This window comes from Papio anubis, chromosome 20, assembly GCF_008728515.1.
Source record: "Papio anubis isolate 15944 chromosome 20, Panubis1.0, whole genome shotgun sequence".
Taxonomy (NCBI): Eukaryota; Metazoa; Chordata; class Mammalia; order Primates; family Cercopithecidae; genus Papio; species Papio anubis.
In genome coordinates, this window is record NC_044995.1 from 47,340,113 (window position 1) to 47,363,695 (window position 23,583).

Sequence of the window (23,583 nt, forward strand, 5' to 3'; positions counted from 1 at the left end):
TCCTGTGCACAGAATGCCTTTATTCCTGGGCTGGCGTCTGGATGTGGAGGACACAGGGACTTAGATTCTCCGGTGGTGGGGGAGGGGCAGTCACGCCCCAGGTCCAGACTGACCAGTGCCTGCGTGCAGAGACCAGGTGGGGCGATGGAGCCAGCTGGGGATGGTCAGGCAGGGACCCAGGCTGGTCTCCAAGTGCATGGGTCCGGATGGGGCCAAGTGAAGCCGGTCTGCAAGGGGCCTGCAGGGGCGTGAGGCCCCTGCGTGGGTGTGGTCAGTGTAGCCACTGGGCCTGGCCTTTCTCAGCGGCCCTGAGCCTGGAGTCTCTGCATCTGTAGAATCTGGCTGAGAATCTGCTGCACATCTTCATCCATCTGGCCCTAGGGTGGGGGGAGTAGAGGGGGACCCTGAGTGTACCCCCGACGGCTGCCCCAGGCCCCTCCACCACTCCCAGAGACCAAGCCAGCCAGGAGGGAAATGCACACAGGTGGGCTCCCACCTGCCACGAACCTCTCCCCAGGACCAGCCTCCCACTGTACAGAAGAGGAACCTGAGACCCAGAGAGCAATCGTGGCCTGCCCAAAGCCACCGGGCACCCGGGAGCTGGCCACTCACCTGAATGGCGTAGAGGAGGTGGCTTCTGTACACAGCCACCACGCTGGAGTGGTCCCTGGCAGCTTCCTGTAGGTATGAGGGAGGGGTGCTCAGAAGAACAGGACCACCTCCCCACAGCAAAACACACCAAAAAGTGTCCTTTGCTCCCCAAGCCTGTATTTTTGATGGATGACTGCTAAAATATGAAAAGATGGCCGGACACAGTGGCACACGTTTGTAATCCCAGCACTTTGGGAGGCTGAGGCTGGCGGCTCACCTGAGCTCAGGAGTTCAAGACCAGCCTGGACCAACATGGTGAAATCCTGTCTCTACTAAAAATACAAAAATTGGCGGTATGGTGGCTCTGCCTGTAATCCCAGCACTTTGGGAGGCCGAGGCCCGAGACCGGATCCGAGGTCAAGAGATCGAGACCATCCTAGCTAACACGGTGAAACCCCATCTTTACTAAAAGTACAAAAAATTAGGTGGGTATGGTGGTGGGTGCCTGTAGTCCCAGCTACCCGGGAGGCTGAGGCAGGAGAATCGCTTGAACCCGGGAGGCGGAGCTTGCAGTGAGCTGAGATTGTGCCACTGCACTCCAGCCTGGGCAACAGAGCGAGACTCCATCTCAAAAAAAAAAAAAAAAAAAATTCCCAGGCAAGGCGGCTCACACCTATAGTCCCAGCTAGTCAGGAGGCTGAGGCAGGAGAATCACTTGAACTTGGGAACTGGGAGGCAGAGGTTGCAGTGAGCCAAGATCATGTCACTGCGCTCCAGCCGGGGTGACAGAGTGAGACTGTCTCAAAAAATCTCTCTCTCTCTCTCTCTCTCTATCTATATCTATATCTATTTTTGACTTTTGACATAGATATAGATATAGATATAGATATATGGAAATATGGCCAGGCACTTTGGGAGACTGAGGTGGAGAACTGCTGGAGGCCAGGAGTTTGAGGCTGCCCAGTGAGCTATGATTGCGCTACTGCACTCCAGCCTGATAGAGCAAGATCCTGTGTCCAAAAAAAAATGTGGGAGTGGGTACCAGGAGTAGTGGCTCACGTCTGCAATCCCAGCATTTTGGGAGGTCCATGTGAGCCCAGGAGTTTGAGACCAGCCTGGCCAACATGGGAAAACTCCGTCTCTAATAAAATACAAAAATTAGCTGGGTGTGTGGTGGTGCGTGTCTGTAATTCCAGCTACACAGGACGCTAAGGCACGAGAATTGCTTAAACCCGGAAGGCTGAGGCTGCAGGGAGCCGAGACTGTGCCACTGCACTCCACCTGGGTGATGGAGTGAGACCCTGTCTCAAAAGAAATAAAGGAACTATTTCCTGGCCGCACCGTGCAGGTGATGTGGACGCCACCGACCCACCCCAGCCCCTCTCCTGGGATCCCCACCCACGCTGTGCTGATTGGTAAATATTTGGACTCCTCCATCCTGATGGTCCCGTGGCCCCCGCCCGGCCCGGCCCTTACCTGCAGCTGCTGCTGTAAATCCTTCACCTGGTCACGGAGGGCCTCCACCTCGGGGGTGGCCAGGGCGGCCGGCTGCTCCTTCAAGGCCTCCTTAAGACTGAAGACTTCTTTGGAGAGTTCTGTGATCTGGGGGTGCGGGTGCTGTCAGCCATCACCCTGGGCCCAGGGCTGGGGGCTGAGGACCTCTCTGCAGCCGCAGGAAAAGGCGAGGGATAAAGGCCTTCGAGGGAAGGTCCCGTCCCAGGCAAACTCTGGCCTGAGTGCCACGTCTGGCCCACAGCCTGTTTTAATTTTATTTATTTATTTATTTATTTATTTATTTATTTATTTCTATTTTAGATGCTTATGGTTACCAGCACAGCCTGTTTTTATACAACCCACAAGCTAAAATTGGTTTTCACGTTTTTTTTGTTTTTGTCTTTTTTTTTTTTTTTGAGATAGAGTCTCGCTCTGTCACCCAGGCTGCAGTGCAGTGCAGTGCAGTGGTGTGATCTCCGCTCACTGCAACCTCCGCCTCCCAGGTTCAAGCAATTCTTCTGCCTCAGCCTCCTGAGTAGCTGGGACTACAGGTGCCCATTACCACGTCTGGCTAATGGTTATACTTTTAGTAGAGACGGGTTTTCGCCGTGTTGGCCAGGTTGGTCTCGAACTCCTGACCTCAGGTGATCCACTTGCCTCGGCCTCCCAAAGTGCTGGGATTACAGGCGTGAGCCACTGTGCCCGGCCAAGTTCTTAACTTAGTAGTAGCTGTGATCCTCCACAGAGAGTATGTTTAAACTGTGCCTGGTCAACAGTAGGCACTCAATAAATGCAGGGCCTTATTATTACTATACATCAGGGGTTTTCAACTTGAGGCAATTCTGCCCCCCAAGGGGACACTGGGTGTTGTGTGAGGACAACACGACCTGGAGGAGCTTTTGGCATGGAGTGGGTGGAGGTCAGGGATGCTGTTCAGTCCCCCCCAGTGCCCAGGACAGCCCCAGCCCAGGAAACGATCCTGCCTCGACGTCCACAGTGCGCAGGGGAAGAAACCAGGCTATAGATAAACCATCATCCTAACTGCAATTTTGCCCTCTATTTAGAGGCGGAAACTGAAGCTCAGAGAGGTGAAGTGTCTGGTCTAAGGTCACACAGTGAGTCGGGGCTGGGTCATTCTTTATGCTGAAGCGCCTGGGACTCTGGGTGTCTCATCTCCTGTCCAGTGACATGTTGCGTGATTTTGAGCCACTAACTTCATCTCTTAAAGATTCAGTTTGCTCATCTGGAAAATGGGGACAAAAATACTTTCTGAAACCAGGTGCAGTGGCTCACGTCTGTCATCCTACCACTTTGCGAGGCTGAGGCAGACAGATCACATGAGCTGAAGAGTTTGAGACCAACCTGGGCAATATGGCGTTTGAAACCCTGTCTCTTACCAAAAAAAAACAAAAACAAAAACAAAACAGGCTAGGCATGGTGGCTCACGCCTGTAATCCCAGCACTTTGGGAGGCTGAATCACCTGAGGTCGGGAGTTCAAGACCAGCCTGGCCAACATGGTGAAACCCTGTCTCTACTAAAAATACAAAAATTAGCTGGGTGTGGTGGTGCATGCCTGTAATCCCAGCTACTCAGGAGGCTGAGGCAGGAGAATCTCTTGAACCCAGGAGGCGAGGTTGCAGTGAACCGAGATTGCACCACTGTACTTCAGCTTGAGCGACAGAGTGAAACTTTCTCTCAAAAAAAGAAACAAAAAAATTAGCCAAGTGTGGTGGCACACACCTGTAGTCCCGGCTACTCAGGAGGCTGAGGCAGGAGGATCGCTTGAACCTAGGAGGTCAAGGGTCCAATGAGCTGAGATTGTGCCACAGCATTCCAGCCTGGGTGACAAAGTGAGACCCTGTCCCAAAAAAAAAAAAAAGCTTTCTGGCTTTTAGAGTTGCAGGAAGATTAAAAATGGTAACGTGTGAGGCTGGGCACGGTGGCTCACACCTGTAATCCAGCGCTCTGGGAGGCCAAGGCGGGTGGATCACGAGGTCAGGAGATCGAGACCATCCTGGCTAACATGGTGAAACCCCATCTCTACTAAAAACACATAAAAAATTAGCTGGGCGTGGTGGCCGGTGCCTGTAGTCCCAGCTATTGGGGAGGCTGAGGCAAGAGAATGGCGTGAACCCAGGAGGCGGAGTTTGCAGTGAGCTGAGATTGCACCACTGTACTCCAGCCTGGGCGACAGAGTGAGACTCCATCTCAAAAGTAAATAAATATATAAAAAATAAATGTAACTGTGGGGACAGATGCGGTGGCTCACGCCTGTAACCCCAGCCCTTTGTGGGGCTGAGGCAGGTAGATCACTTGAGCTAAGAAGTTCGAGGCCAGCCTGGCCAGCATGACAAAACCCTATCTCTACTGAAATGCTTAAAAACTTAGCTGGGCGTGAGTGTGCACGTGCCTGTAATCCCAGCTGCTCGAGAGGAGGAGGCTAAGGCAGGAGAATTTCAGACAGAGGTTGCAGTGAGCTGAGATCATGCCACTGCACTCCCAGTCTAGGTGACAGAGCAGAACTCTGTCTCAAATTAAAAAATAAAAATAAAGAGGAGGCCAAGGCGTGGTGGCTCAAGCCTGTAATCTCAGCACTTTGGGAGGCCGAGGCAGGGAGGATCACGGTCAAGAGTCGAGGCGATCCTGGCGCTAAAAAATGGGTAGAAACCCGTCTCTACTAAAATACAAAATACTAACAGAGGTGTGAGCCTGTAGTCCCAGCACAAGGGAGGCTGAGGGCAAGAAGAATGCAGTAGCCGGGAGGCCGGAGCTTGCAGTGAGCTGAGATCGACCACTGCACTCCAGCCCGCAAGAAGGCAAACAAGACTCGTCTCAAAAATAAGAATTACATAAATACATAAAATAAATTAATTAGAAATTAAATTAAAATTAAATTAAATAAAGATACAGGTGCGGTGGCTCATGCCTGTAATCCTATGCTGGGAGGCAGTGGGCAGATCACAAGGTCAGGAGGGAACAAGACCATCCTGGCTAACACAGTGAAACCCATCTCTACCAAACTACAAAAGATCAGCGGTGGTGGCCCGAGGCGCCTGTAGTCCCAGCTACTCGGGCTGAGGCAGGAGAATGGCGTGAACCCGAGGTGCCGGAGCTACGGTAGGCGGGAATGCAGCACCACCGCACTCAACCCTGGGTGACAGAAGTAGCGGTCCATCTCAAAAACATATAAATAGAAATAAAAATAAAAAATAAAAATAGCTTTGTGGTTATAATTAGTAGCTGGAACAGCAGCCTCTGTGTGTCTGACTTATCAGAGGCTGTAACCAGGTCCCCTTCTGTTTCTGAGCCTCAGTTTCCCTTCTGGAAAATGGGTTGATTTTCCAAGGCCCTTGCAGCGGGGACCTTCACAGACTGTTCCCAACCTTTGCTGAGTGAATGCCTCCCTGACCGGGTGTGGGAGAGGGGGCACCCACCTTCTTGTCCTTCTCCTTGGCCTTGTCCAGAGCCTCCTGGGCCCGGCTCTGGGCCTGGCGAGCCCTTTCCGCCTCGGTCCGTAGCCCCCGTAGCTGCTGCTCTGCTGTGGCCAGCTGCGCCTCGGCGGCGTGTCGCTCACTCTTCATGAACAGGGCCTCACGCTGCACCTGCTTGTTGAAGCCCATGGCAGTGATCTCAGGACACTAAAGACTCCAATGATGCTAGACCCCCAGGGTCCTTATGAGGCCCTTCTACTTTGTTTTTGTGCCCAGTTTTTTTTAAAACCACAAGAGCTTGCTCTATTATTTGTGCTCCCAGAGCTGTAGTCTGGCTGGGTGCAGTAGATGCGGTCATGGCTCCTGCATTTTCAATCTTTCAGGCTCACGGGATCCTTCCACCTCGGCCTTCCAAGTAGCTGGGACGACAGGTGCATGCCACCCGCCTTGACTACTGTTTTACGTTTATTTTTTTTTTCTTTTCTTTTTCTTTTTTTTGGGGCGGAGTCACCGGCTCTATCACCGCCCAGGCTGGAGTGCAGTGGCGTGATCTCAGCTCACTGCAAGCTCTGCCTCCTGGGTTCACCCCATTCTCCTGCCTCAGCCTTCTGAGTAGCTGGGACTACAGGCGCCTGCCACCAGGCTGGTTAATTTTTTGTATTTTTAGTAGAGACGGGGGTTTCACTGTGTTAGCCAGGATGGTCTCGATCTCCTGACCTCTTGATTCGCCCACCTCGGCCTCCCAAAGTGCTGGGATTACAGGCATGAGCCACCGTGCCCGACCCTGGCTACTGTTTTCTTGTTGCTTTTTTTTTTGATACAGAGTCTTGCTCTGCTGCCCAGGCTGGAGTGCAGTGGTGCAATCTTGGCTCACTGCAACCTCCGCCTCCCAGGTTCAAGTGATTCTCATGCCTCAGCCTCCTGAGTAGGTGGGAGTACAGGCACGTGCCACAATGCCAACCTAATTTTTGTATTTTTAGTAAAGATGGGGTTTCACCACGTTGGCCAGGCTGTTCTCAAACTCCTGACCTCAGGTGATCTGCCTGCCTCAGCTTCCCAAAGTGCTGGGATTAAAGGCAAGAGCCACCACACCCAACCTGTTTTCTTGTATTTTTTGTCGAGATGGGGTTTTGCCATGTTGCCCAGGCTGGTTTCGAGCTCCTGGGCTCATGTGATCTGCCCGCTTTGGCTTCTCAAATTGCTGGAGTTACAGGTGTGAGCCACTGCAACTGGCCAGATTTCATTATTTTTAATCCAGCGGACTCTGATGCTGAAGTTTCTGTTTTTGCTTTTTGAGATGGAGTCTCCCTCTGTCACCCAGGCTGCAGTGCAGTAGCATCATCTTGGCTCACTGCAACCTCCACCTCCCGAATTCAAGCAAATTTCCTACCTTAGCCTCTTGAGTAGCTGAGATTACAGGCACCCGTCACCACATCCAGCTAACTTTTTGTACTTTTAGTAGAGATGGGGTTTTGCCATATTGGCCAGGCTGGTGTCGAACTCCTGACCTCAGGTGATCCACCCACCTTGGCCTCCCAAAGTGCTGGGATTACAAGCGTGAGCCACCACGCCCAGCCATGAATTCAGGAATTTGAGACCACCCTGGGCAACATGGCAAAACCCTGTCTTCATAAAAAATTAAAAAGTTAGATGAGCATGGTGGTGCACACCTGTGGTACAGCTACTTGGGAGGCTGAGGTGGGAGGATTGCTTGATCCCAGGAGGTGGAGGCAGGAGCTGCCACGCCTGCCCACCCCAGCCTCCGCACGCATCCGCCCGCTGCTGGCAGCGCACAGTGCGCCGGCGCGCGAAGGCGTGGAAAGAAAAAGAGAGAGAGAGAGAAAGAGAAAGAGAGAGAGGAAGGGAGGAAGGAAGGAAGCCAGCCGGGCGCAGTGGCTCACGCCTGTAATCCCAGCACTTTGGGAGGCCGAGGCGGGTGGATCACAAGGTCAGGATATCGAGACCATCCTGGCTAACACGGTGAAACCCATCTCTACTAAACAAAATACAAAAAGTTAGGGGTCAAGGCAGGCGGGCACCTGTAGTCCCAGCTACTCGGGAGGCTGAGGCAGGAGAACGCTAGGAACCCAGGTGGAGCTTGCAGTGAGCCGAGATCGCGCCACTACACTCCAGCCTGGGCGACAGAGCGAGACTCCCTCTCAAAAAAAAAAAAAAAAATTAAATTAAAAAATAAAATAAGTCTGTTCCAGTAAAATCGATGGGGTCAAAACACCTCAGGGCTGGGGGGCTAAAAAAAGGCCACCACGTGGCTGCTGGGGTGCCAGGTGGGGGCCAGCCCTGCTCACCTGGAAGACCTCTGCGCTGGTCTTCTCATGCCGCCGTCCCAGCTCCTCCAGCTGCCCCTCCAGCTGTGCCACGTTGGCCTGCAGGGCGCCCACGATGCGTTCGTGCTCGGAGAGCGCCACGCTGCACACACGCTCCCGCTCCAGCTCCGCGCGCAGCCGGGCGGCCTCCTTGCCGGTGGCCACCACCTCCTGCTCCAGACTGGCCGCCCGGCCCCGCAGCTCCAGGGCCTCCTCCTGCAGCCGGCGGTGCTCAGTGGCCGGCACCACGGACTGGCGGAGGGCCTCGGAGGCCTCCCGCAGCTCGGCCAGGCCCTGCCGCGCCTCCTCGCAGGCCGCAGCCAGCTCAGCCACTCGGGCTTCGGCCGCGTCCCGTGCCCGGCCCAGCTCCGCGGCCGCCGTGCGCTGCTGCTCCCCCGTGGCCTTGGCCGTGGCCAGCTGCTCCCGCAGCACCTCCAGTTCCCGGCTCTGCTCCAGCCGCACCTCCTCCCGCTGGGCCAGCTCCGCCCGCAGGCCCCGGGCCTCCTCCTCGGCCAGCAGCCGGCTGGCGCGAGCCTCATCCAGGCAGGCCGAGGCCGCCTCCAGCTCCCGCAGGCGGGAGTCCCGGTCTCGGAGATCCTCCCGGGCCTGCTCCAGGGCGGCCCGCAGCTGTGCGGTGTCGCCGCCACCCCTCTCCACGCTGGCCCCGCTGCCCTCGGCCTCGCGGACGCGCTCTCGCAGCCGGCCCGCCTCAGCTTCCGCGGCCTCGCATTTCCCCAGGGCTGCCTCCAGCTCCGCAGCTGCCTCCCGCTCCCGCTGCCGGAGCGCCTCCTCCAAGCCGCGAATCCTGGTCTCCAGCTCTACTTGAAGCTTTTCCGAGGCCTCTGCAGCACCAGGATGTAGGACAGGGCCAGCAGAGACCCCCGGGGCCATGGCCTCTACCCCAGGGTTCTCTACACCTGTGGCACTGAATCCTGTGGCTTCTACCCCCGTGGCCCTAGAGCCTGTGGCCTCCATGTTTGTGGTCCCTGTGACTGGGGGCTCTGGTTGCCCAGCACCCGCTCTGCAGGCCAGCACTTCTGCTTCCTCTGCTTTTGTTTTTGTGGCCTCCACTCCCATGGCCTCCACTCCTGTGGCCTCTGTGTCTGTGGTCTGCACTCCTGTGGGCTTAGTTTCCATGTTTGCTTCCTCTTCTACAGTCTCCATTTCTCTGACCTCAGCCCCTGTGGGTTTTGTCTCTGTGGCCGTGGCTCCCGTGGCCTCAGCTGCCATGGACGTGGCTTCCATAGTCCTGGCTTCCATGGTTTCATCTCCTGCAGCCTTCTCATCTGTGGTCTCAGCTCCATTAACTTTGGTTTCTGGAGCCACTGAGCCATTTAGCTCCATGTGGGTTGGCCCGTTTTTGGTGGCTGTGGCTCCAACACCCTCACTCTCCCCACAGGCCGCCGTCTCTTCTCTGGGGACCTCTCGTGTCTCCTGCTGCCTCAGTGCCTGCAGGGCCTCAGCGTGCTGCCTGCGCAGCTGGTCAAACTCGGCCCGGAGAGAGTCATAGAGGGCAAGAGGGATGACCTCTGCTGAAGCTTCCACTTCCATCTGTGTCTCATCCTTCTCAAAGTTCTCCAGGATCTGGGGAGTGGGGTGGGGGGCAGGAGTCTGGCAGGGGTTGATGTGACCGTGGGGACACAGGGCAGCTTTGCCACTTTCCCTGCCCACCCTGACCTCAGGGAACCAGCCCTAGGTCCTCAGATCTGTCCCCAGCCTCACTTTCCCTACCTGGACCTTCTCCATCAGTTCCTGGTTCTGTCTGGTGAGCACAGCCACCTGTTCCTGCAGTGAGGCCAGGCGTTCCTGGGCCGACGGGCTGAGTTGCCTGGACAGCAGCGCCTCGGCCCCTGGAGGGGGACACAGAGTCAGGCCCCGGGGGCCTGGGCCACAGGGGACAGGAGGTGGGGGGCTGGAGTGGTGGATCAGGGTCCTCAGGGCAGACTTAGGCAAGCAGAATTTAAAAAACGGAAGAGTACATACCTCCCTCCCAGCTTCAAACTCCCCCACACCTAGAGGTCCAGGCTCCGTCCCCCAGGGCCCCAGGGGACAAGGGGGCCGGGAGTGCGTGGGGAGGTGGGGGCTCACCTGGAAAGTCAGGCAGCTCACCCTCCTCATCCTGCAGAGTGGTCACATCATAGCTAGTATTCTCCCGCTCGTTCTGGGGGTAGGGAGCAGAGTCCAGCTCGGGGTTCTGCTCTCAGCCCCTGTGTGTTCCCACCAAGACTCCAGTGGGGACTGGGCTGTTCACATATCTGTATGTCTCCCATGAGTACCAGATGGCTGCATTTGGCCCCCCAGATTTGGCCCACAAGGATTTAGTGAGCGCCTTCTATGTCCTTTGCCACTCCCCTTTCCCCTGCTTTTTTTAAATTATTATTTTGGAGCCAGGGTCTTAATCTGTCACCCAGGCTGGAGTGCAGTGGTGTGATCATAGCTCACTGCAGTCTCCAACTTCTGGGCTCAAACAATCCTCCCACCTCAGCCTCCCAGGCAGCTGGGACTATGGGTGTGCAACACGACACCTGGCTAATTTTTAATTTTTTTTTTTTGCAGAGATGCAGTCTCGTCACGTCGCCCAGGCTGGTCTCGAACTCCTGGGTTCAAGCCATCCTCCTGCCTCAGCCTCCCAAAGTGTTGGGATGACAGGCGTAAGCCACTGTGCCTGGCCCCATTTTTTTTCTTTTTCCCAGGCTGGAGTGCCGTGGCACGATCTCGGCTCACCGTAACCTTCGCCTCCCAGATTCGAGCGATTCTCCCACCTCAACCTCCAAAGTAGCTGGGATTACAGGCATGTACCACCATGCCCGGCTAATTTTTGTATTTTTTAGTACAGATGGGGTTTCCCCATGTTGGCCAGGCTGGTCTCGAACTCCTGACCTCAGGTGATCCACCCGCCTCGGCCTCCCAAAGTGCTGAGATTACAGGTGTGAGCCACGGTGCCCGGCCTCATGCTTGAGTTTTAGGCGGGTGTGTGTGGCTGTATTTTTAATGTGTCTCTGGATCTCTGTGTTTGTGTGTATGGTTGTCTGTATGTATATATGTTTGCATAATTATGTGTTTTCAGAAATACTGGCGGGGCACGGTGGCTTATGCAATCCCAGCACTTTGGAAAGCAGAGATAGGAGGATTACTCGAGGCCAGGAGTTCGAGACCAGACTGGGTAACATAGTGAGACGCCATCTCTCCAAAAAAAAAAAAAAAATTAGCCAGGTGTGGTGGCACACGCCTATGGTCCCAGCTACTCGGGAGGCTGAGGTGGGAGGATTGCTTGAGGCCAGGGAAGCCAAGGCTGCAGTGAGCCATGATCATGCCACCGCACTCCAGCCTGGACAACAGAACAAGATCCTGTCTCAAAAAAAAAAAAAAAGAAGTATTTTTTGCATGTGTATGTATTTGTGGGCATGTTGTCTGTGCGTGACTGCATGAGATGGATGCATACACAGTGCCTGTGTGTGTGATGATGTATTCTTGGATGTGTTTCTTGCGTGTCTGTAAACTGTGTGTTTGTGGGTGTGCCTGCTGTTATCTATGCTCTGCCACGTGCCTAGAGAGCGGTTATCCATCCCTGTGTGTATACGTATGCTTAAAGAAAAGTCCTTTCTGGGTCTGGGTGTGGTAGCTCACACCTGTAATCCAGCACTTTGGGAGGCCAAGGTAGGCGGATCACCTGAGGTCAGGAGTTCAAGACCAGCCTGACCAATATGGTGAAACCCCATTTCTACCAAAAATACAAAAGTTAGCCGGGCGTGGTGGCGTGCACCTGTAGTCCCAGCTACTCGGGAGGCTGAGGCAGGAGAACGGCATGAACCCGGGAGGCAGAGGTTGCCATGAGCCGAGATCACACCATTGCACCCCAGCCTGGGTGACATAGCAAGACTCTGTCAAAAAAAAAAAAAAAAAAAAAAAAAAAGGAAGGAAGGAAGGAGGAAGGAAGGAAGGAAGGAAGGAAGGTCGGTCTCGATCTCCTGACCTCGTGCTCCACCTGCCTCGGCCTCCCAAAGTGCTGGGATTACGGGCGTGAGCCACTGCGCCCTGCTGTGACTATGGGTTTGTGAGTGCATGTGTCTGGTGGGTGCGTTTGCATGTGTGTGAGGCTGTGCGTGCACTGGTGTGGCTGTCTTTTCACTGCTGCAGGAGAGAAGTTCCCCCACCCAGCCCCAGCCCCAGCCCAGCCCCGACTCATCACCGCTCCTACCTCCAGCAGGGACAGCCGGCTCTGCAAACTCTCCACCTCCCGTCCCAGGCTCTCCTTCTCCTCCTGTCTCTCCACCAGCAGCTGCTGCAGCTCTTGCACCTGTGAGCAGCAGTGGACGCTCAGCTGCCTCTGGCAGGAAAGGCTGGGCAGGGGGAGGCCGGCTCCTCCCCACCTTCCCACCTACCTGTCTCTCCAGGCTGTGCAGGGAGCTGGCCTCCGGGGACTGATGGGAGAAGCAGGGACAGGGGGTTGGATCTGGGCAGAAGGTCTCCCTGCCCCACCTCCTGCTTCATAGCCTCCATTCCATGCACATTCACGCAGGCCATGTGCAACTATTGAGCACCTACTGCATTCTGCCTGCTTACTCATTACTATTTATTGAGTGGCTGCTGTGTACCAGGTACCATTCTGTTTAATCACTCATTACTAAGTATTTATTGGGCACCTGCTATATGCTGGGCCCCATTCATTCCTATTTATTAAGTGCCTACTTTGTGCTAGCTATTGTTCTGACCTTTCACTCAGTATTTATTGAGCACCTACTGTGTGCCACCATGCACCATTCTGACCAGTCATTCATTTCTAAGTATTTATTGAGTGCCTGCTCTGTGCCAGTATGCACCATTCTGGCCATTCATTACTAAGTACTTATTAAGCACCTGCTGTATGTCAGGCACTGTTCCATCCGCTCATTCACTCGACAAGTTTATTTTGTTTTTTGTTGTTGTTGTTGTTGAGACGGAGTCTTGCTCTGTCACCCAGGCTGGAGTGCAGTGGCGCGATCTTGGCTCACTGCAACCTCTGCCTCCCAGGTTCAAGCAACTCTCCTACCTCAGCTTCCCAAGTAGCTGGGATTACAGGCCCCTGCCACCAGGTCCAGCTAATTTTTTTTGTTTTTGAGATGCTCTGTCACCCAGGCTGGAGTGCAGTGGTGCAATCTCAGGTCACTGTAACCTCAGCCTCCTGGGTTCAAGCGATTCTCATGCCTCACCCTCCCAAGTATCTGGGACTACAGGTGCGCACCATCACGGCTGGCTGATTTTTTGTACTTTAGTAGAGACAGGGTTTTGCCATGTTGACCAGGCTCGTCTCGAACTCCTGATCTCAGGTGATCCACCTGCCTTGGCCTCCCAAAGTGCTGGGATTACAGGCGTGAGCCACGGTGCCCGGCATAGCTAAATTTTTTTGTATTTTTAGTAGAGACAGTGTTTCACCATGTTGGCCAGGCTGATTTCCAACTCCTGACCTCAAGTGATCCGCCCACCTCAACCTCTCAAAGTACTGGGATTACAGGCGTGAGCCACCGCGCCCGGCCAGAAAGTTTTTACTGAGTGCCTCTTCTAGGGCAGACCCTGGTTTCGGCCATTCATTCATCCACTCACTTGAATATTCATTCACCCAATCAATATTGATGATGCCCATACTGTGACCCAGGCACGACCAGCCATGCCTGCCCTCACAGGCTCATAGTCAAATGGGTGGACATACATAAAATAAATGGATGCCCAATAGCAGTAAGTGCTGCAAATAAAAATAAAGAGGCCAGGCACAGTGTCTCACACCTGCAATCCCAGCACTTTAAGAGACCGCAGTGGGTGGATCACCTGAGGTCAGTAGTTCGAGACCAGCCTGACCAATGTAGTGAAACTCCGTCTCTACCAAAAATACAAAATTAGCTGGGCGTGGTGGTGGTCGCCTGTAATCCCAGTTGCTTGGGAGACTGAAGCAGGAAACTTGTTTGAACCTGGGAGGAAGAGGTTGCAGTGAGCTGAGATTGTGCCATTACACTCCAACCTGGGTAACAAGAGTGGCAACAAAACAAAACAAAAAATAAATAAATAAAAAATAAAGCGAACTAGCGAGTTGGCAGGGGGGAGCGGGTGTTACAATTTTTTTTTTTTAAGATGGAGTTTCACTCTTGTTGCCCAGGCTGGAGTGCAATGGCACGATCTCGGCTCACAGCAACCTCCGCCTCCCAGGTTCAAGCGATTCTCCTGCCTCAGCCTCCTGAGTAGCTGGGATTAAGGCATGAGCCACCACGCCTGGCTAGTTTTGTATTTTCAGTAGAACCGGGGTTTCTCCATGTTGGTCAGGCTGGTCTCAAACTCCCGACCTCAGGTGATCCACCTGCCTCGGCCTCCCAAAGTGCTGGGATTACAGGCGGAGCCACTGCACCTGGTTGGGTGTTAACAATTTTAAGAAGTGGGCATGGGAGGTGTCTTTGGCAAGGGGCCTATAAAGTAGGTGAGGTAAAGAGCTGTGGGAACATCTGGGGCTAGAGCATTCCAGGCAGAGGACCCAGGCCGTGCAAAGGCCCTGAGGCAGGACCGCGCCTGGTGAGTTGAAGGAACAGCGAGGAGGCCCAGGTGGCCGCAGCAGAGTGGGGAGGGGGAGAGACGGAGGAGGGAAGGTGGGAGAAAAGTAGGGGGATCTTCATGCCTGCATTGACCCCACCCGGGCTTGGCCCCAAGCCCAAATCTTGGAGGCCTCCTAACCTCCTGCTGCCTCCGTTCCTTGTGCTGTTCCAGGCCCCGGATCTTCTGCAGCAGGCGGCCCCTCTCCTGGCGCAGCCTCACGATCTCCTCATAGGCATCTCGATCATCCTGTTCCCCTCCCCGCCCGTGGCCTTTAGATGGGGCCTAAGGTTTCCCCATCCCAGGTCTCAGCCAGAGCCCCACCCTGTGCCTGGGGGCTCCCCATGCCTCCTCCCATACTCGGGGTGTCTCTCACCGGCATAGGGATGCTGGCAGGAGGTGGAGGCGCCTTCCGCTTCTTGGGGGCCCCCTGCTTTCCATGGCTGGACATAGAGTTCTGGGAAGGGAGGGGAGAGAGGGTGAAGGGGGCAGATCGGGGTCCATGCCAGCCTCCCCGACAGTAAACCAACCTAGCCAGCCCCAGTCATGGCCTGACTTCCCGTAAACACGGAACCAGCCCCTGCCTCCTCCCCCTTGCTTATCCCAGCAAAACGCAGACAAGACCACCTCCCTGTAAGTTCCAGATCTTACTCTTCACTCTCTTCTCCTCTCTGTGCCTCAGTTCTTTGCCCAGCTAGACCACAGTGCCCACATGTTTTCATTCCTCTGTGGAACAGAGATGCTTTAAAACTGGGAGAGGGGCTGGGCGCGGTGGCTCACACCTGTAATCCAAGCACTTTAGGAGACCAGGGCGGGTGATCACTGGAGGTCAGGAGTTCGAGAGCAGCCTGAACAACATAGAGTGAAACCCTGTTTCTACTAAAAAATACAAAAAATTAGCTGGGTGTGGTGGCACCCAGCTACTCAGGAAACTGAGGCAGAAAAAGCACTTGAACTCGGGAGGTGGAGGTCGCAGTGAGTTGAGATCACACCACTGCACTGCAGCCTGGGTGACAGAGCGAGACTCCATCTCTCAAAAAATAAACAAAACAAAAAACAAAAAACAAACAAAAAAACTGGGAGGGGCTGGGCACGGTGGCTCACGTCTATAATCCCAGCACTTTGGGAGGCTGAGGCGGGTGGATCACTTGAGGCCAGGAGTTTGAGACCAGCCTGGCCAGCATGGTCAAACCCCGTCTCTACTAAAAATACAAAAATTAGCCAGGTGTGGTGGGTGCCTGTAATCCTAGTTACCAGGGAGGCTGAGGCAGGAGAATCGCTTGAACTCAGGGGGTGGAGGTTGCAGTGAGCCAAGATCGAGCCACTGCACTCCAGCCTGGGCAACAGAGCGAGACTCTGTCTCGCGGGGAAAAAAAAAAAAAAAAAAAAAAACTGAAAGAGGGAAAGAGGCCAGATGCGCTTCCCCCCCCTGAGAAAAAAACCCCCGACCAGGTGCGGCCCCACATGCCTCCCACCCCAGCCCCATAATTTGGGCCCATCCCCCCAGTATTCTCACCCAGTTCTGGGAGTTAGGCTGGGCACACTGCCGCCACTTGGTGGCAGCATACCCCGAAGGTAAGATTCTTTCCAAACAGGTTTTCCCAGGTCTAACTTCCTTCTCTTCTCACAGAGCTTGGGGCAGGGGAGAAGTTAGTGTGGTTGCAGGGAGGAGGGGCTCCTTCACTGCTTAGGGGTCCATACCTGAGATGACGCCTCGCCTGAGTCATCCTCTGTGAGGGCTGGGGAGAGAGGGAAGCAGGGTCAGACATTCTGTTCCCAGCCCCAGGAAGGGCATTGGTGGGCCCCAGGGACTTGTAGGGGGTTCCTGATTTCCCCAAGAATCAGGGCGTTTAAGGTAGAAATCTGGTGCTTGGGTAGAGTGCTGATAGAGCGACTTGGGACTCTTAAAAAGAGAGGACAGGCCCGGTGCGGTGGCTCATGCCTATAATCCCAGCATTCTGGGAGGCCGAGGCGGGTGGATCACCTGAGTTCAGGAGTTCGAGACCAGCCTGGCCAATGTGGCGAAACCCCGACTCCACTAAAGGAGTCCCACGCCAGGCGTGGCGGCAGGCACCTGGAGTCCCAGCTACTCAGGAGGATGAGGCAGGAGATTTGTTTGAACCACGTGTGGCTAATTTTTGTATTTTTAGTGGAGACAGGGTTTCACTATGTTGGTCAAGCTGGTCTCGAACCCCTGACCTCAAGTGATTCGCCCACTTCGGCCTCCCAAAGTGCTGGGATTACAGGCATGAGCCACCTTGCCTAGCAGGGATGCCCTTCTTAGGTCAGACACACAAAGTGCTGGGATTACAGGCTTGAGCCACCGCGCCCGGCCTTGTTTTGTTTTTTAAGACGGAGTCTCGCTCTGTTGCCCGGGCTGGAGCGCAGTGGCACGATCTCGGCTCACTGCAAGCTCCGCCTCCCGGGTTCACCCCGTTCTCCTGCCTCAGACTTCCAAGTAGCTGGGACTACAGGCACCCGCCACCACGCCCGGCTCATTTTTTTTGTATTTTTAGTAAAGATGGGGTTTCACCATGTTAGCCAGGATGGTCTTGATCTCCTGACCTCATGATCCACCCACCTTGGCCTCCCAAAGTGCTGGGATTACAGGCGTGAGCCACCAACGGCCAACAAAGTTCTTACTGTACAGATGACCCACGAAAGGAGAAGCAGACCCCCTCCTAGACTACTCTAAATGCCCTGGGGCTCCTTGAAACTGTTCTGAGTAGAATTGGGTAAGCTCTGGGACCTCCTAGAATGCAGACAGTCAGGGGTACCTTGAAACTATTCACGATAAAGAAAACGGGTGACAAGAAGCTGCCAAGAAGCAAATGCAGCGGGGAGATGGGGCTTGCATACCGCTGGGTGGGGAGGGGCGCTGGGCCGCCTCTTGCAGAAGGTGCAGGATGAGCTTGTCCCCCGCCAGCACGCCATAGTGAGCCGCGTCCTGCCCCAGCGCATCGGTGATGCCCGGCTGGGCTCCGCCCTGCAGCAGGACTTCCACTGTTTCCGGGCTGGCCCCCTCACAGGCCAGCATCAGGGCCGTCCTACCAGGGGAGGGGGCTACTGAGGAGATGAGAACATCCCCCAAGCCCCCACGCCCACCTCAGCACCCAGGCCGGGCTGGGAAGAGGAGGCTGGCTAGATCACTTTACTCAGAGAGGTTAAGAGTCTTGCCCAAGGTCACACAGCATAGGGTGGACTGGCTGGGAGGGGAGATGCTCACCTGCCTTGCAGGTCCTGATCATTCACGGCAGCTCCTTGCTGCAGCAGGAGACGGCACAGGTCTGTGTGACACATCTGAGCTGCTATAATGAGGGGTGTTGCACCTGACTGGTAGGGAGGAGGAGGGATGTGATGGCATGAGAAACTGACCCCCAGGAGGTGCAGAAGCCTATATAACCGCCCTTGAGTTTTCACCTTGAACTTTCTCAGGCTTTCAAAGGGTGCCTGAGATACTGCCACTTGGTGGCAGCATACCTCAAGCATAACATCTTCCCCAAAGAGATCCCAGAAGCTTACCCGATCTTGGGGGTTTAGATGTGCCTTAAAGGAGCAGAGCACCTCTGAACAGGAGAGACAGCCACCAGCCACTGCAAAAGAGAAAAGGTTGTCGGGTGTGGTAGCTCAACCCTGTAATCCCAGCACCTTGGGAGGCCGAGGCAGGAGGATCACTTGAGCCCAGGAGTTCGAGACCAACCTGGGCCAACATAGCAAGATCCTGTAAAAAAAAAAAAAAAAAAAAAAAGCAAAAATTATCTGGGTGTGGTGGCATGTGTCTGTGGAACCAGCTACTCGGGAGGCTGAAGCAGGAGGACTGCTTGAGCTCAGGAGTTTCAAGGCTGCAGTGAGCCATGATGGCGCCACTGCACACCAGCCTGGGTGACAGAGTGAGATCTTGTCTCAAAAACCAAGAAAAGAAAGGAAGAAAAACAAAAGGGGGAAGAGTAGGGGTAGGGTGAGACTTCAACCTTTTCTGGGGACTTTCTGCCTGGGTGTGACCCTGCCCCTTTATTTCATGAGAAATTCCCACGTACCCTGGGAGATTTGTAACAAAGGCAAATTTTGCATTTTACAGATGCAGAAAGCAAGGCCCAACCAGGCCTGGGGTCACCCAGTGGGGTCACAGGAAGAGTCAGATCTAGGATCTAAGTCTGCCAACTGCTAGTCCCAAGCACTGTGGTTCCCTCTACTTTCTGTAGAGACGGGGTCTCACTGTGTTGCCCAGGCTGGTCTCGAACTCCTGGGCTCAAGCAATCCTCCTGCCTCAGCCTCCCGAGGGGCTGGGATTACAGGCATGAGACCCACACTACAGGCATGTGCAACCATGACTGGCTAATTTTTACTTTATTTTGTTTTTTTAGAGACAAGGTCTTGCTATGTTGCCCAGGCTTTTCTTGAACTCTTGGGCTCAAGCAATCTGCTCGCCTTGGCCTCCTGAGTGGCCGGGAGTGTGGGCATGCACCACCACTCCTGGCTAATTTTCTTTTGGATTTTTTATTTTATTATTATTATTTTTTTTTTGAGATGGAGTCTCGCTCTGTCACCCAGGCTGGAGTGCAGTGGCCGGATCTCAGCTCACTGCAAGCTCCGCCTCCCGGGTTCACACCATTCTCCTGCCTCAGCCTCCCGAGTAGTTGGGACTACAGGCGCCCGCCACCTCGCCCAGCTAGTTTTTTGTTTTTTTTTTTTTTTTTTTAAGTAGAGACGGGGTTTCACCGTGTTAGCCAGGATAGTCTCGATCTCCTGACCTCGTGATCCGCCCGTCTCGGCCTCCCAAAGTGCTGGGATTACAGGCTTGAGCCACCGCGCCCGGCCTTGGATTTTTTTTATGGAAATGGAATGTCACTATATTGCCCAGGCTGGTCTCAAACTCCTGGGCTCAAGCAATCCTCCTGCCTCTGGCTCCCAAAAACCTGGGATTATAGCGTGGAGCCACCACGCCCGGCCCTGCTTCTACATTTATTTATTTTATTTTATTTTATTTTTATTTTTATTTTTTGAGACAGAGTCTCCCTCTGCACCCACACTGGAGTGCAGGGGTATGATCTTGGATGACTGCAACCTCCGCCTCCTGGGTTCCAACGATTCTCCTGCCTCAGCCTCCCAAGTAGCTGGGATTATAGACATGAGCCATCACACTTGGCTAATTTTTATATTTTTAGTAGAGATGGGGTTTTGCCATGTTGTTCAGGCTGGTCTCAAACTCCTGGGCTCAAGCAACCCTCCCACCTCTGCCTCCCATAGCGCTGGGATTACAGGCCTGCACCACTGTGCCTGGCCTATTTATATTTTAAGAGATCCCTCCTACTGCCATTTGCGCAGGACCAGAGTGGAGACAGGGAGGCTCCCCAGGAGGCTGTGCAGCTGAGACAAGAACACAGTCTCTGGAATCCCTGGGTGTGAATTCCAGCAGGTTGACATACAGTCTATGCACAAAAATCCATTTTGTAGTCAATAAACTCTATTTGGGTACCTGCTGTGTGTCTGAGGGAGTATGAGGTTTTGATTGCTGCAAACCTTATCTACAACATGTAGAACAGTGCCTGACGCACAGTAGGTACTCAATAACTGTTTTCTGTTGTTGTTTGTTTTTTTTGAGATGGAGTCTTGCTCTGTTGCCCAGGCTACGCAGTGGCACGATCTCGGCTCACTGCAACCTCCACCTCCCAGGTTCAAGCGCTTCTCCTGCCTCAGCCTCCCGAGTAGCTAGGACTACAGGCGCCTGCCACTACACCCAGCTAATTTTTTGTATTTTTAGTAGAGACGGGGTTTCACCGGATTAGCCAGGATGGTCTCGATCCGCCCGCCTCGGGCCCCCAAAGTGCTGGGATTACAGGCGTGAGCCACCGCGCCTGGCCTTAATTTTTTATTATTAGTAGAGACAGGGTTTCACCATGTTGGCCAGGCTATTCTCGAACTCCTGACCTCCAGTAATCTGCCTGCCTGGGCCTTCCAAAGTGCTCGGTAACTGTTGAATGACAAAAACCAACCGGCTCCGGTATTGTGACCAGAGGCATTGCTGCCACTAGGTGGCAGCATACTCCAACTGCAGGGAATTCTCCCTCAGGGACTAAAATCCCAAAAGCCCAATTTTATTCTGAGTTTCCAAAAGAACAGATGTTTCGTGAGTCGGCAGCGAAAGCCACGCCTGAATTTCATGGGCACAGCGGACAGATCGGGGGCTGTGGGTTCTGGTTCACATCCGTGGGCCCCTTTCCCTCCCTCTGGGAAGGAGATTGGATTTGGTGATTATGAGGGTGCCAGCTGCCTGAAGTTATGGTTTTCCTGATATCTCCTAGGAGCTCCTCAAAGGAAATTAAACCCTAGGGACCTCTCCTCATCCTCACAAAGACCAGGAGTACAATCGGCTGCTCCTTGAGGTCAGATGACCTGGATTCCCTACGACTTACCTGCAGACAAGTTAAGCCTCATCTGTGCAATGGGCTAAAAGCCTGCAGTTCAAAGGGTAACCGGGATTTATGATGGGCTCCAGTGCCTGGCATACAGTAGGTAATAAAAAAGGAGGAGAAGGGCTGGCATGGTGGCTCACGCCTGTAACCCCAGCACTTTGGCAGGCCGAGGCGGGCAGATCACCTGAGGTCAGGAGTTCAAGACCAGCCTGGTCAACATGGTGAAACCCTGCCTCTACTAAAAATACAAAAAAATTTTAGGCAGGTGTTGTGGCACAGGCCTGTAATCCCAGCTACTCAGGAGGCTAAGGCAGAAGAATTGCTTGAACCTGGGAGGTGGAGGTTGCAGTGAGCCGAGATTGCACCATTGAACTGCAGCCTGAGCGACAGAGGGAGATTCTATCTCAAAAAAAAAAAAAAAAAAAAAGGAGGCTAGGTGGGGTGACTCACGCTTGTAATTCCAGCACTTTGAGTGGCCAAGGTGGGAGGATCACTTGAGCCCAGGAGTTTGAGATCAGTCTGGGCAACATAGCAAGATCCTGTATCTACAACTAAATTTAAAATATTAGCCAGGCATGGTGGTGCATGCCTGTGGTCCCAGTTACTTGGGAAGCTGAGGCAGAAGGATTGTTTGAACCCAGGAGGTCAAGGATGCAGTGAGCCATGATTGCACCACTGTACTTCAGCCTGGGCAACAGAGCAAGACCCTATTTCATAAAAAGAAAAGGAATGCCAGGAGTGGTGGCTCACGCCTGTAATCCCAGCACTTTGGGAGGCCAAGGCAGGTGGATCACCTGAGGTCAGGAGTTCGAGACCATCCTGGCCAACATGGTGAAACCCCGTCTTTACTAAAAATACAAAAAAATTAGCCAGGCGTGGTGGCAGGTGCCTGTAGTCCCAGCTACTGGGGAGGTTGAGGCAGGAAAACTGCTTGAACCTGGGAGGTGGAGGTTACAGTGAGCTGAGATCTCGCCACTGCACTCTAGCCTGGGCAACAGAGTGAGACTCTGTCTCAAAAAAAAAAAAAAAGAAAAGAAAGGAGGAAACAGAAAGCTTCATAGCATGTCAGATCCCTAGGGTCCTGGGTAGAATAACCCCCAAGTCTAGCACCCTCTGGGCTACGGGGTCAGGGCAGGGCTGGGCTGCACCCACCTGCATGGTGTAGGGCAGTCCACCCGCTGCTGTCCACGACGTCCACCACGCAGGAAGCCTGGGGATGGGGCAAGTCCTTTGAGGCGGAGCCATCCTTCTTGCTGCCTAATTTCTCTAGGACTGTCTTCCCCACCCTGGGCTCTGCTATACTTCAGCCCCACCCTTCCCTGGTCCCCACGTGACTCCATTTTCATGAAACTTGGTGAGAAAAGAAAATAGCTGGGAGCTGAGAAGCAGCTGGGAATTTGGGGAGTAGCTGGGAACTCTACGAGTGTCTGGGTCTAAGAAAGGACCTAGGGCTTGGGGAGAAACAGAACTCAGGAAATACCTGGCACTGGGAGTATATGTACATATATATATATATATATATATATATATATATATATGGTATTTCACTCTTGTTGCCCAGGCTGGAGTGCAATGGCGTGATCTTGGCTCACTGCAACCTCCGCCTCCCGAGTTCAAGGGATTCTCCTGCCTCAGCCTCCCTAGTAGCTGGGATTATAGGCACACGCCACCACTCCCAGCTAATTTTTTGTATTTATAGTAGAGACAGGGTTTCACTATGTTGGCCAGGCTGGTCTCGAACTCCTGACCTCAGGCGATCCACCAGCCTCAGCCTCCCAAAGTGCTGGGAGTACAGGCCTGAGCCACCACGCCCGGCTCGGGAGTATATCTTAAATAAGAGAAGCATGTGGATGGTCTGAGAGTATCTGGTTATCCAGGGAGTAGCTAGGGTTCTGGAGTAAAAGGGGCCAAGGAATATCTAGGATTCATAGAGCATCTGGGGGTTCAAGGAACTGCTGGAACTCAGGAGTAGTAGGGGCCAACGAAGTAGCTGAGATAAGAAAGTAAATGACCTGCAGTAGTTGCTTCAAGCACTGTGGGTGCCCGTATTTGGCGGCCAGGTGGAGGGCATTGTAACCTGGGGAAGGAAAGAAGATTTACTGGAGCTCCAGCTATTCAAGTAGCTCCCAGCTGCTCCCCAAGCCATGTCAAGACTTGTGATGAATTTCTGTATCTAGCAAAGTCCCTGAACCCTAGTATTTCTCTCTTTTTTCCCTACAGACAGGATCTTGCTCTGTCACCCAGGCTAGAGTGCAGTGTGACCATAGCTCACTGTAGGCTTGAACACCTAGGCTCAAGCGATCCTCCTGTCTCAGCCTCCCGAGTAGCTGAGACTACAGGCAAGTGCCACCATGTCCGGCTACTGTATTTGTATTTTCTGTAGAGACGGGGGTCTTGCTATGTTGCCCAAGCTGGTCTTGAACTCCTTGGCTCATGCGATCCTCCCATCTTAGCCTCCCAAAGTGCTGGGATTAACAGGCATGAGCCATTGTGCCCCACCGTCAGGTACTTCTCAAAACCATGCTATTCCCTGTACCCAGAGACTCTCCAAGCCGTGGCTAGTCTGTATTCCAGACAATCCCACCTCAGTGACTCTCCACACCCCGCTATTCCTCAAGCCCTATTGCCTCAGCTACTCCCCATATCCCCAGATACTCTACAGGGTCAACTACACCAAAGTTTCAGCTCTGCCCTTCACAACCCACAGTTGCCGTACATGTTCTTCCAATCCACATACCCTTGCTCTTCCACATGCCAACTCTGTCCCTGTTTGATGC

The 23,583-nt window shown here is 53.9% G+C and overlaps 1 protein-coding gene across 12 annotated transcripts in view; it reads right to left on the minus strand.

Annotated features, from left to right (window-relative positions):
- Positions 1–23,583, minus strand: part of ANKRD24 (ankyrin repeat domain 24) — a 41,551-nt gene continuing 17,968 nt past the window's right edge. For 10 of the 12 annotated variants that reach the window (XM_009193192.4, XM_009193186.4, XM_017952090.3 and 7 more), the window contains 17 exons: positions 22,819–22,883; positions 21,959–22,016; positions 17,916–17,986; positions 17,620–17,726; positions 17,253–17,440; positions 16,095–16,132; positions 14,770–14,850; positions 14,535–14,642; positions 12,224–12,262; positions 12,040–12,138; positions 9,930–10,002; positions 9,573–9,691; positions 7,824–9,425; positions 5,521–5,688; positions 2,068–2,193; positions 613–678; positions 1–377 (listed from right to left, as the gene is read on the minus strand). In XM_009193192.4, coding sequence (XP_009191456.2) covers positions 300–377; positions 613–678; positions 2,068–2,193; positions 5,521–5,688; positions 7,824–9,425; positions 9,573–9,691; positions 9,930–10,002; positions 12,040–12,138; positions 12,224–12,262; positions 14,535–14,642; positions 14,770–14,850; positions 16,095–16,132; positions 17,253–17,440; positions 17,620–17,726; positions 17,916–17,986; positions 21,959–22,016; positions 22,819–22,883 — 3,086 coding nt within the window. In that variant the 3' untranslated portion in view covers positions 1–299. The remainder of the gene's footprint in view (positions 378–612; positions 679–2,067; positions 2,194–5,520; positions 5,689–7,823; positions 9,426–9,572; positions 9,692–9,929; positions 10,003–12,039; positions 12,139–12,223; positions 12,263–14,534; positions 14,643–14,769; positions 14,851–16,094; positions 16,133–17,252; positions 17,441–17,619; positions 17,727–17,915; positions 17,987–21,958; positions 22,017–22,818; positions 22,884–23,583) is intronic. The other 2 variants (XM_017952092.3, XM_021930546.2) reach the window with 2 other exon arrangements.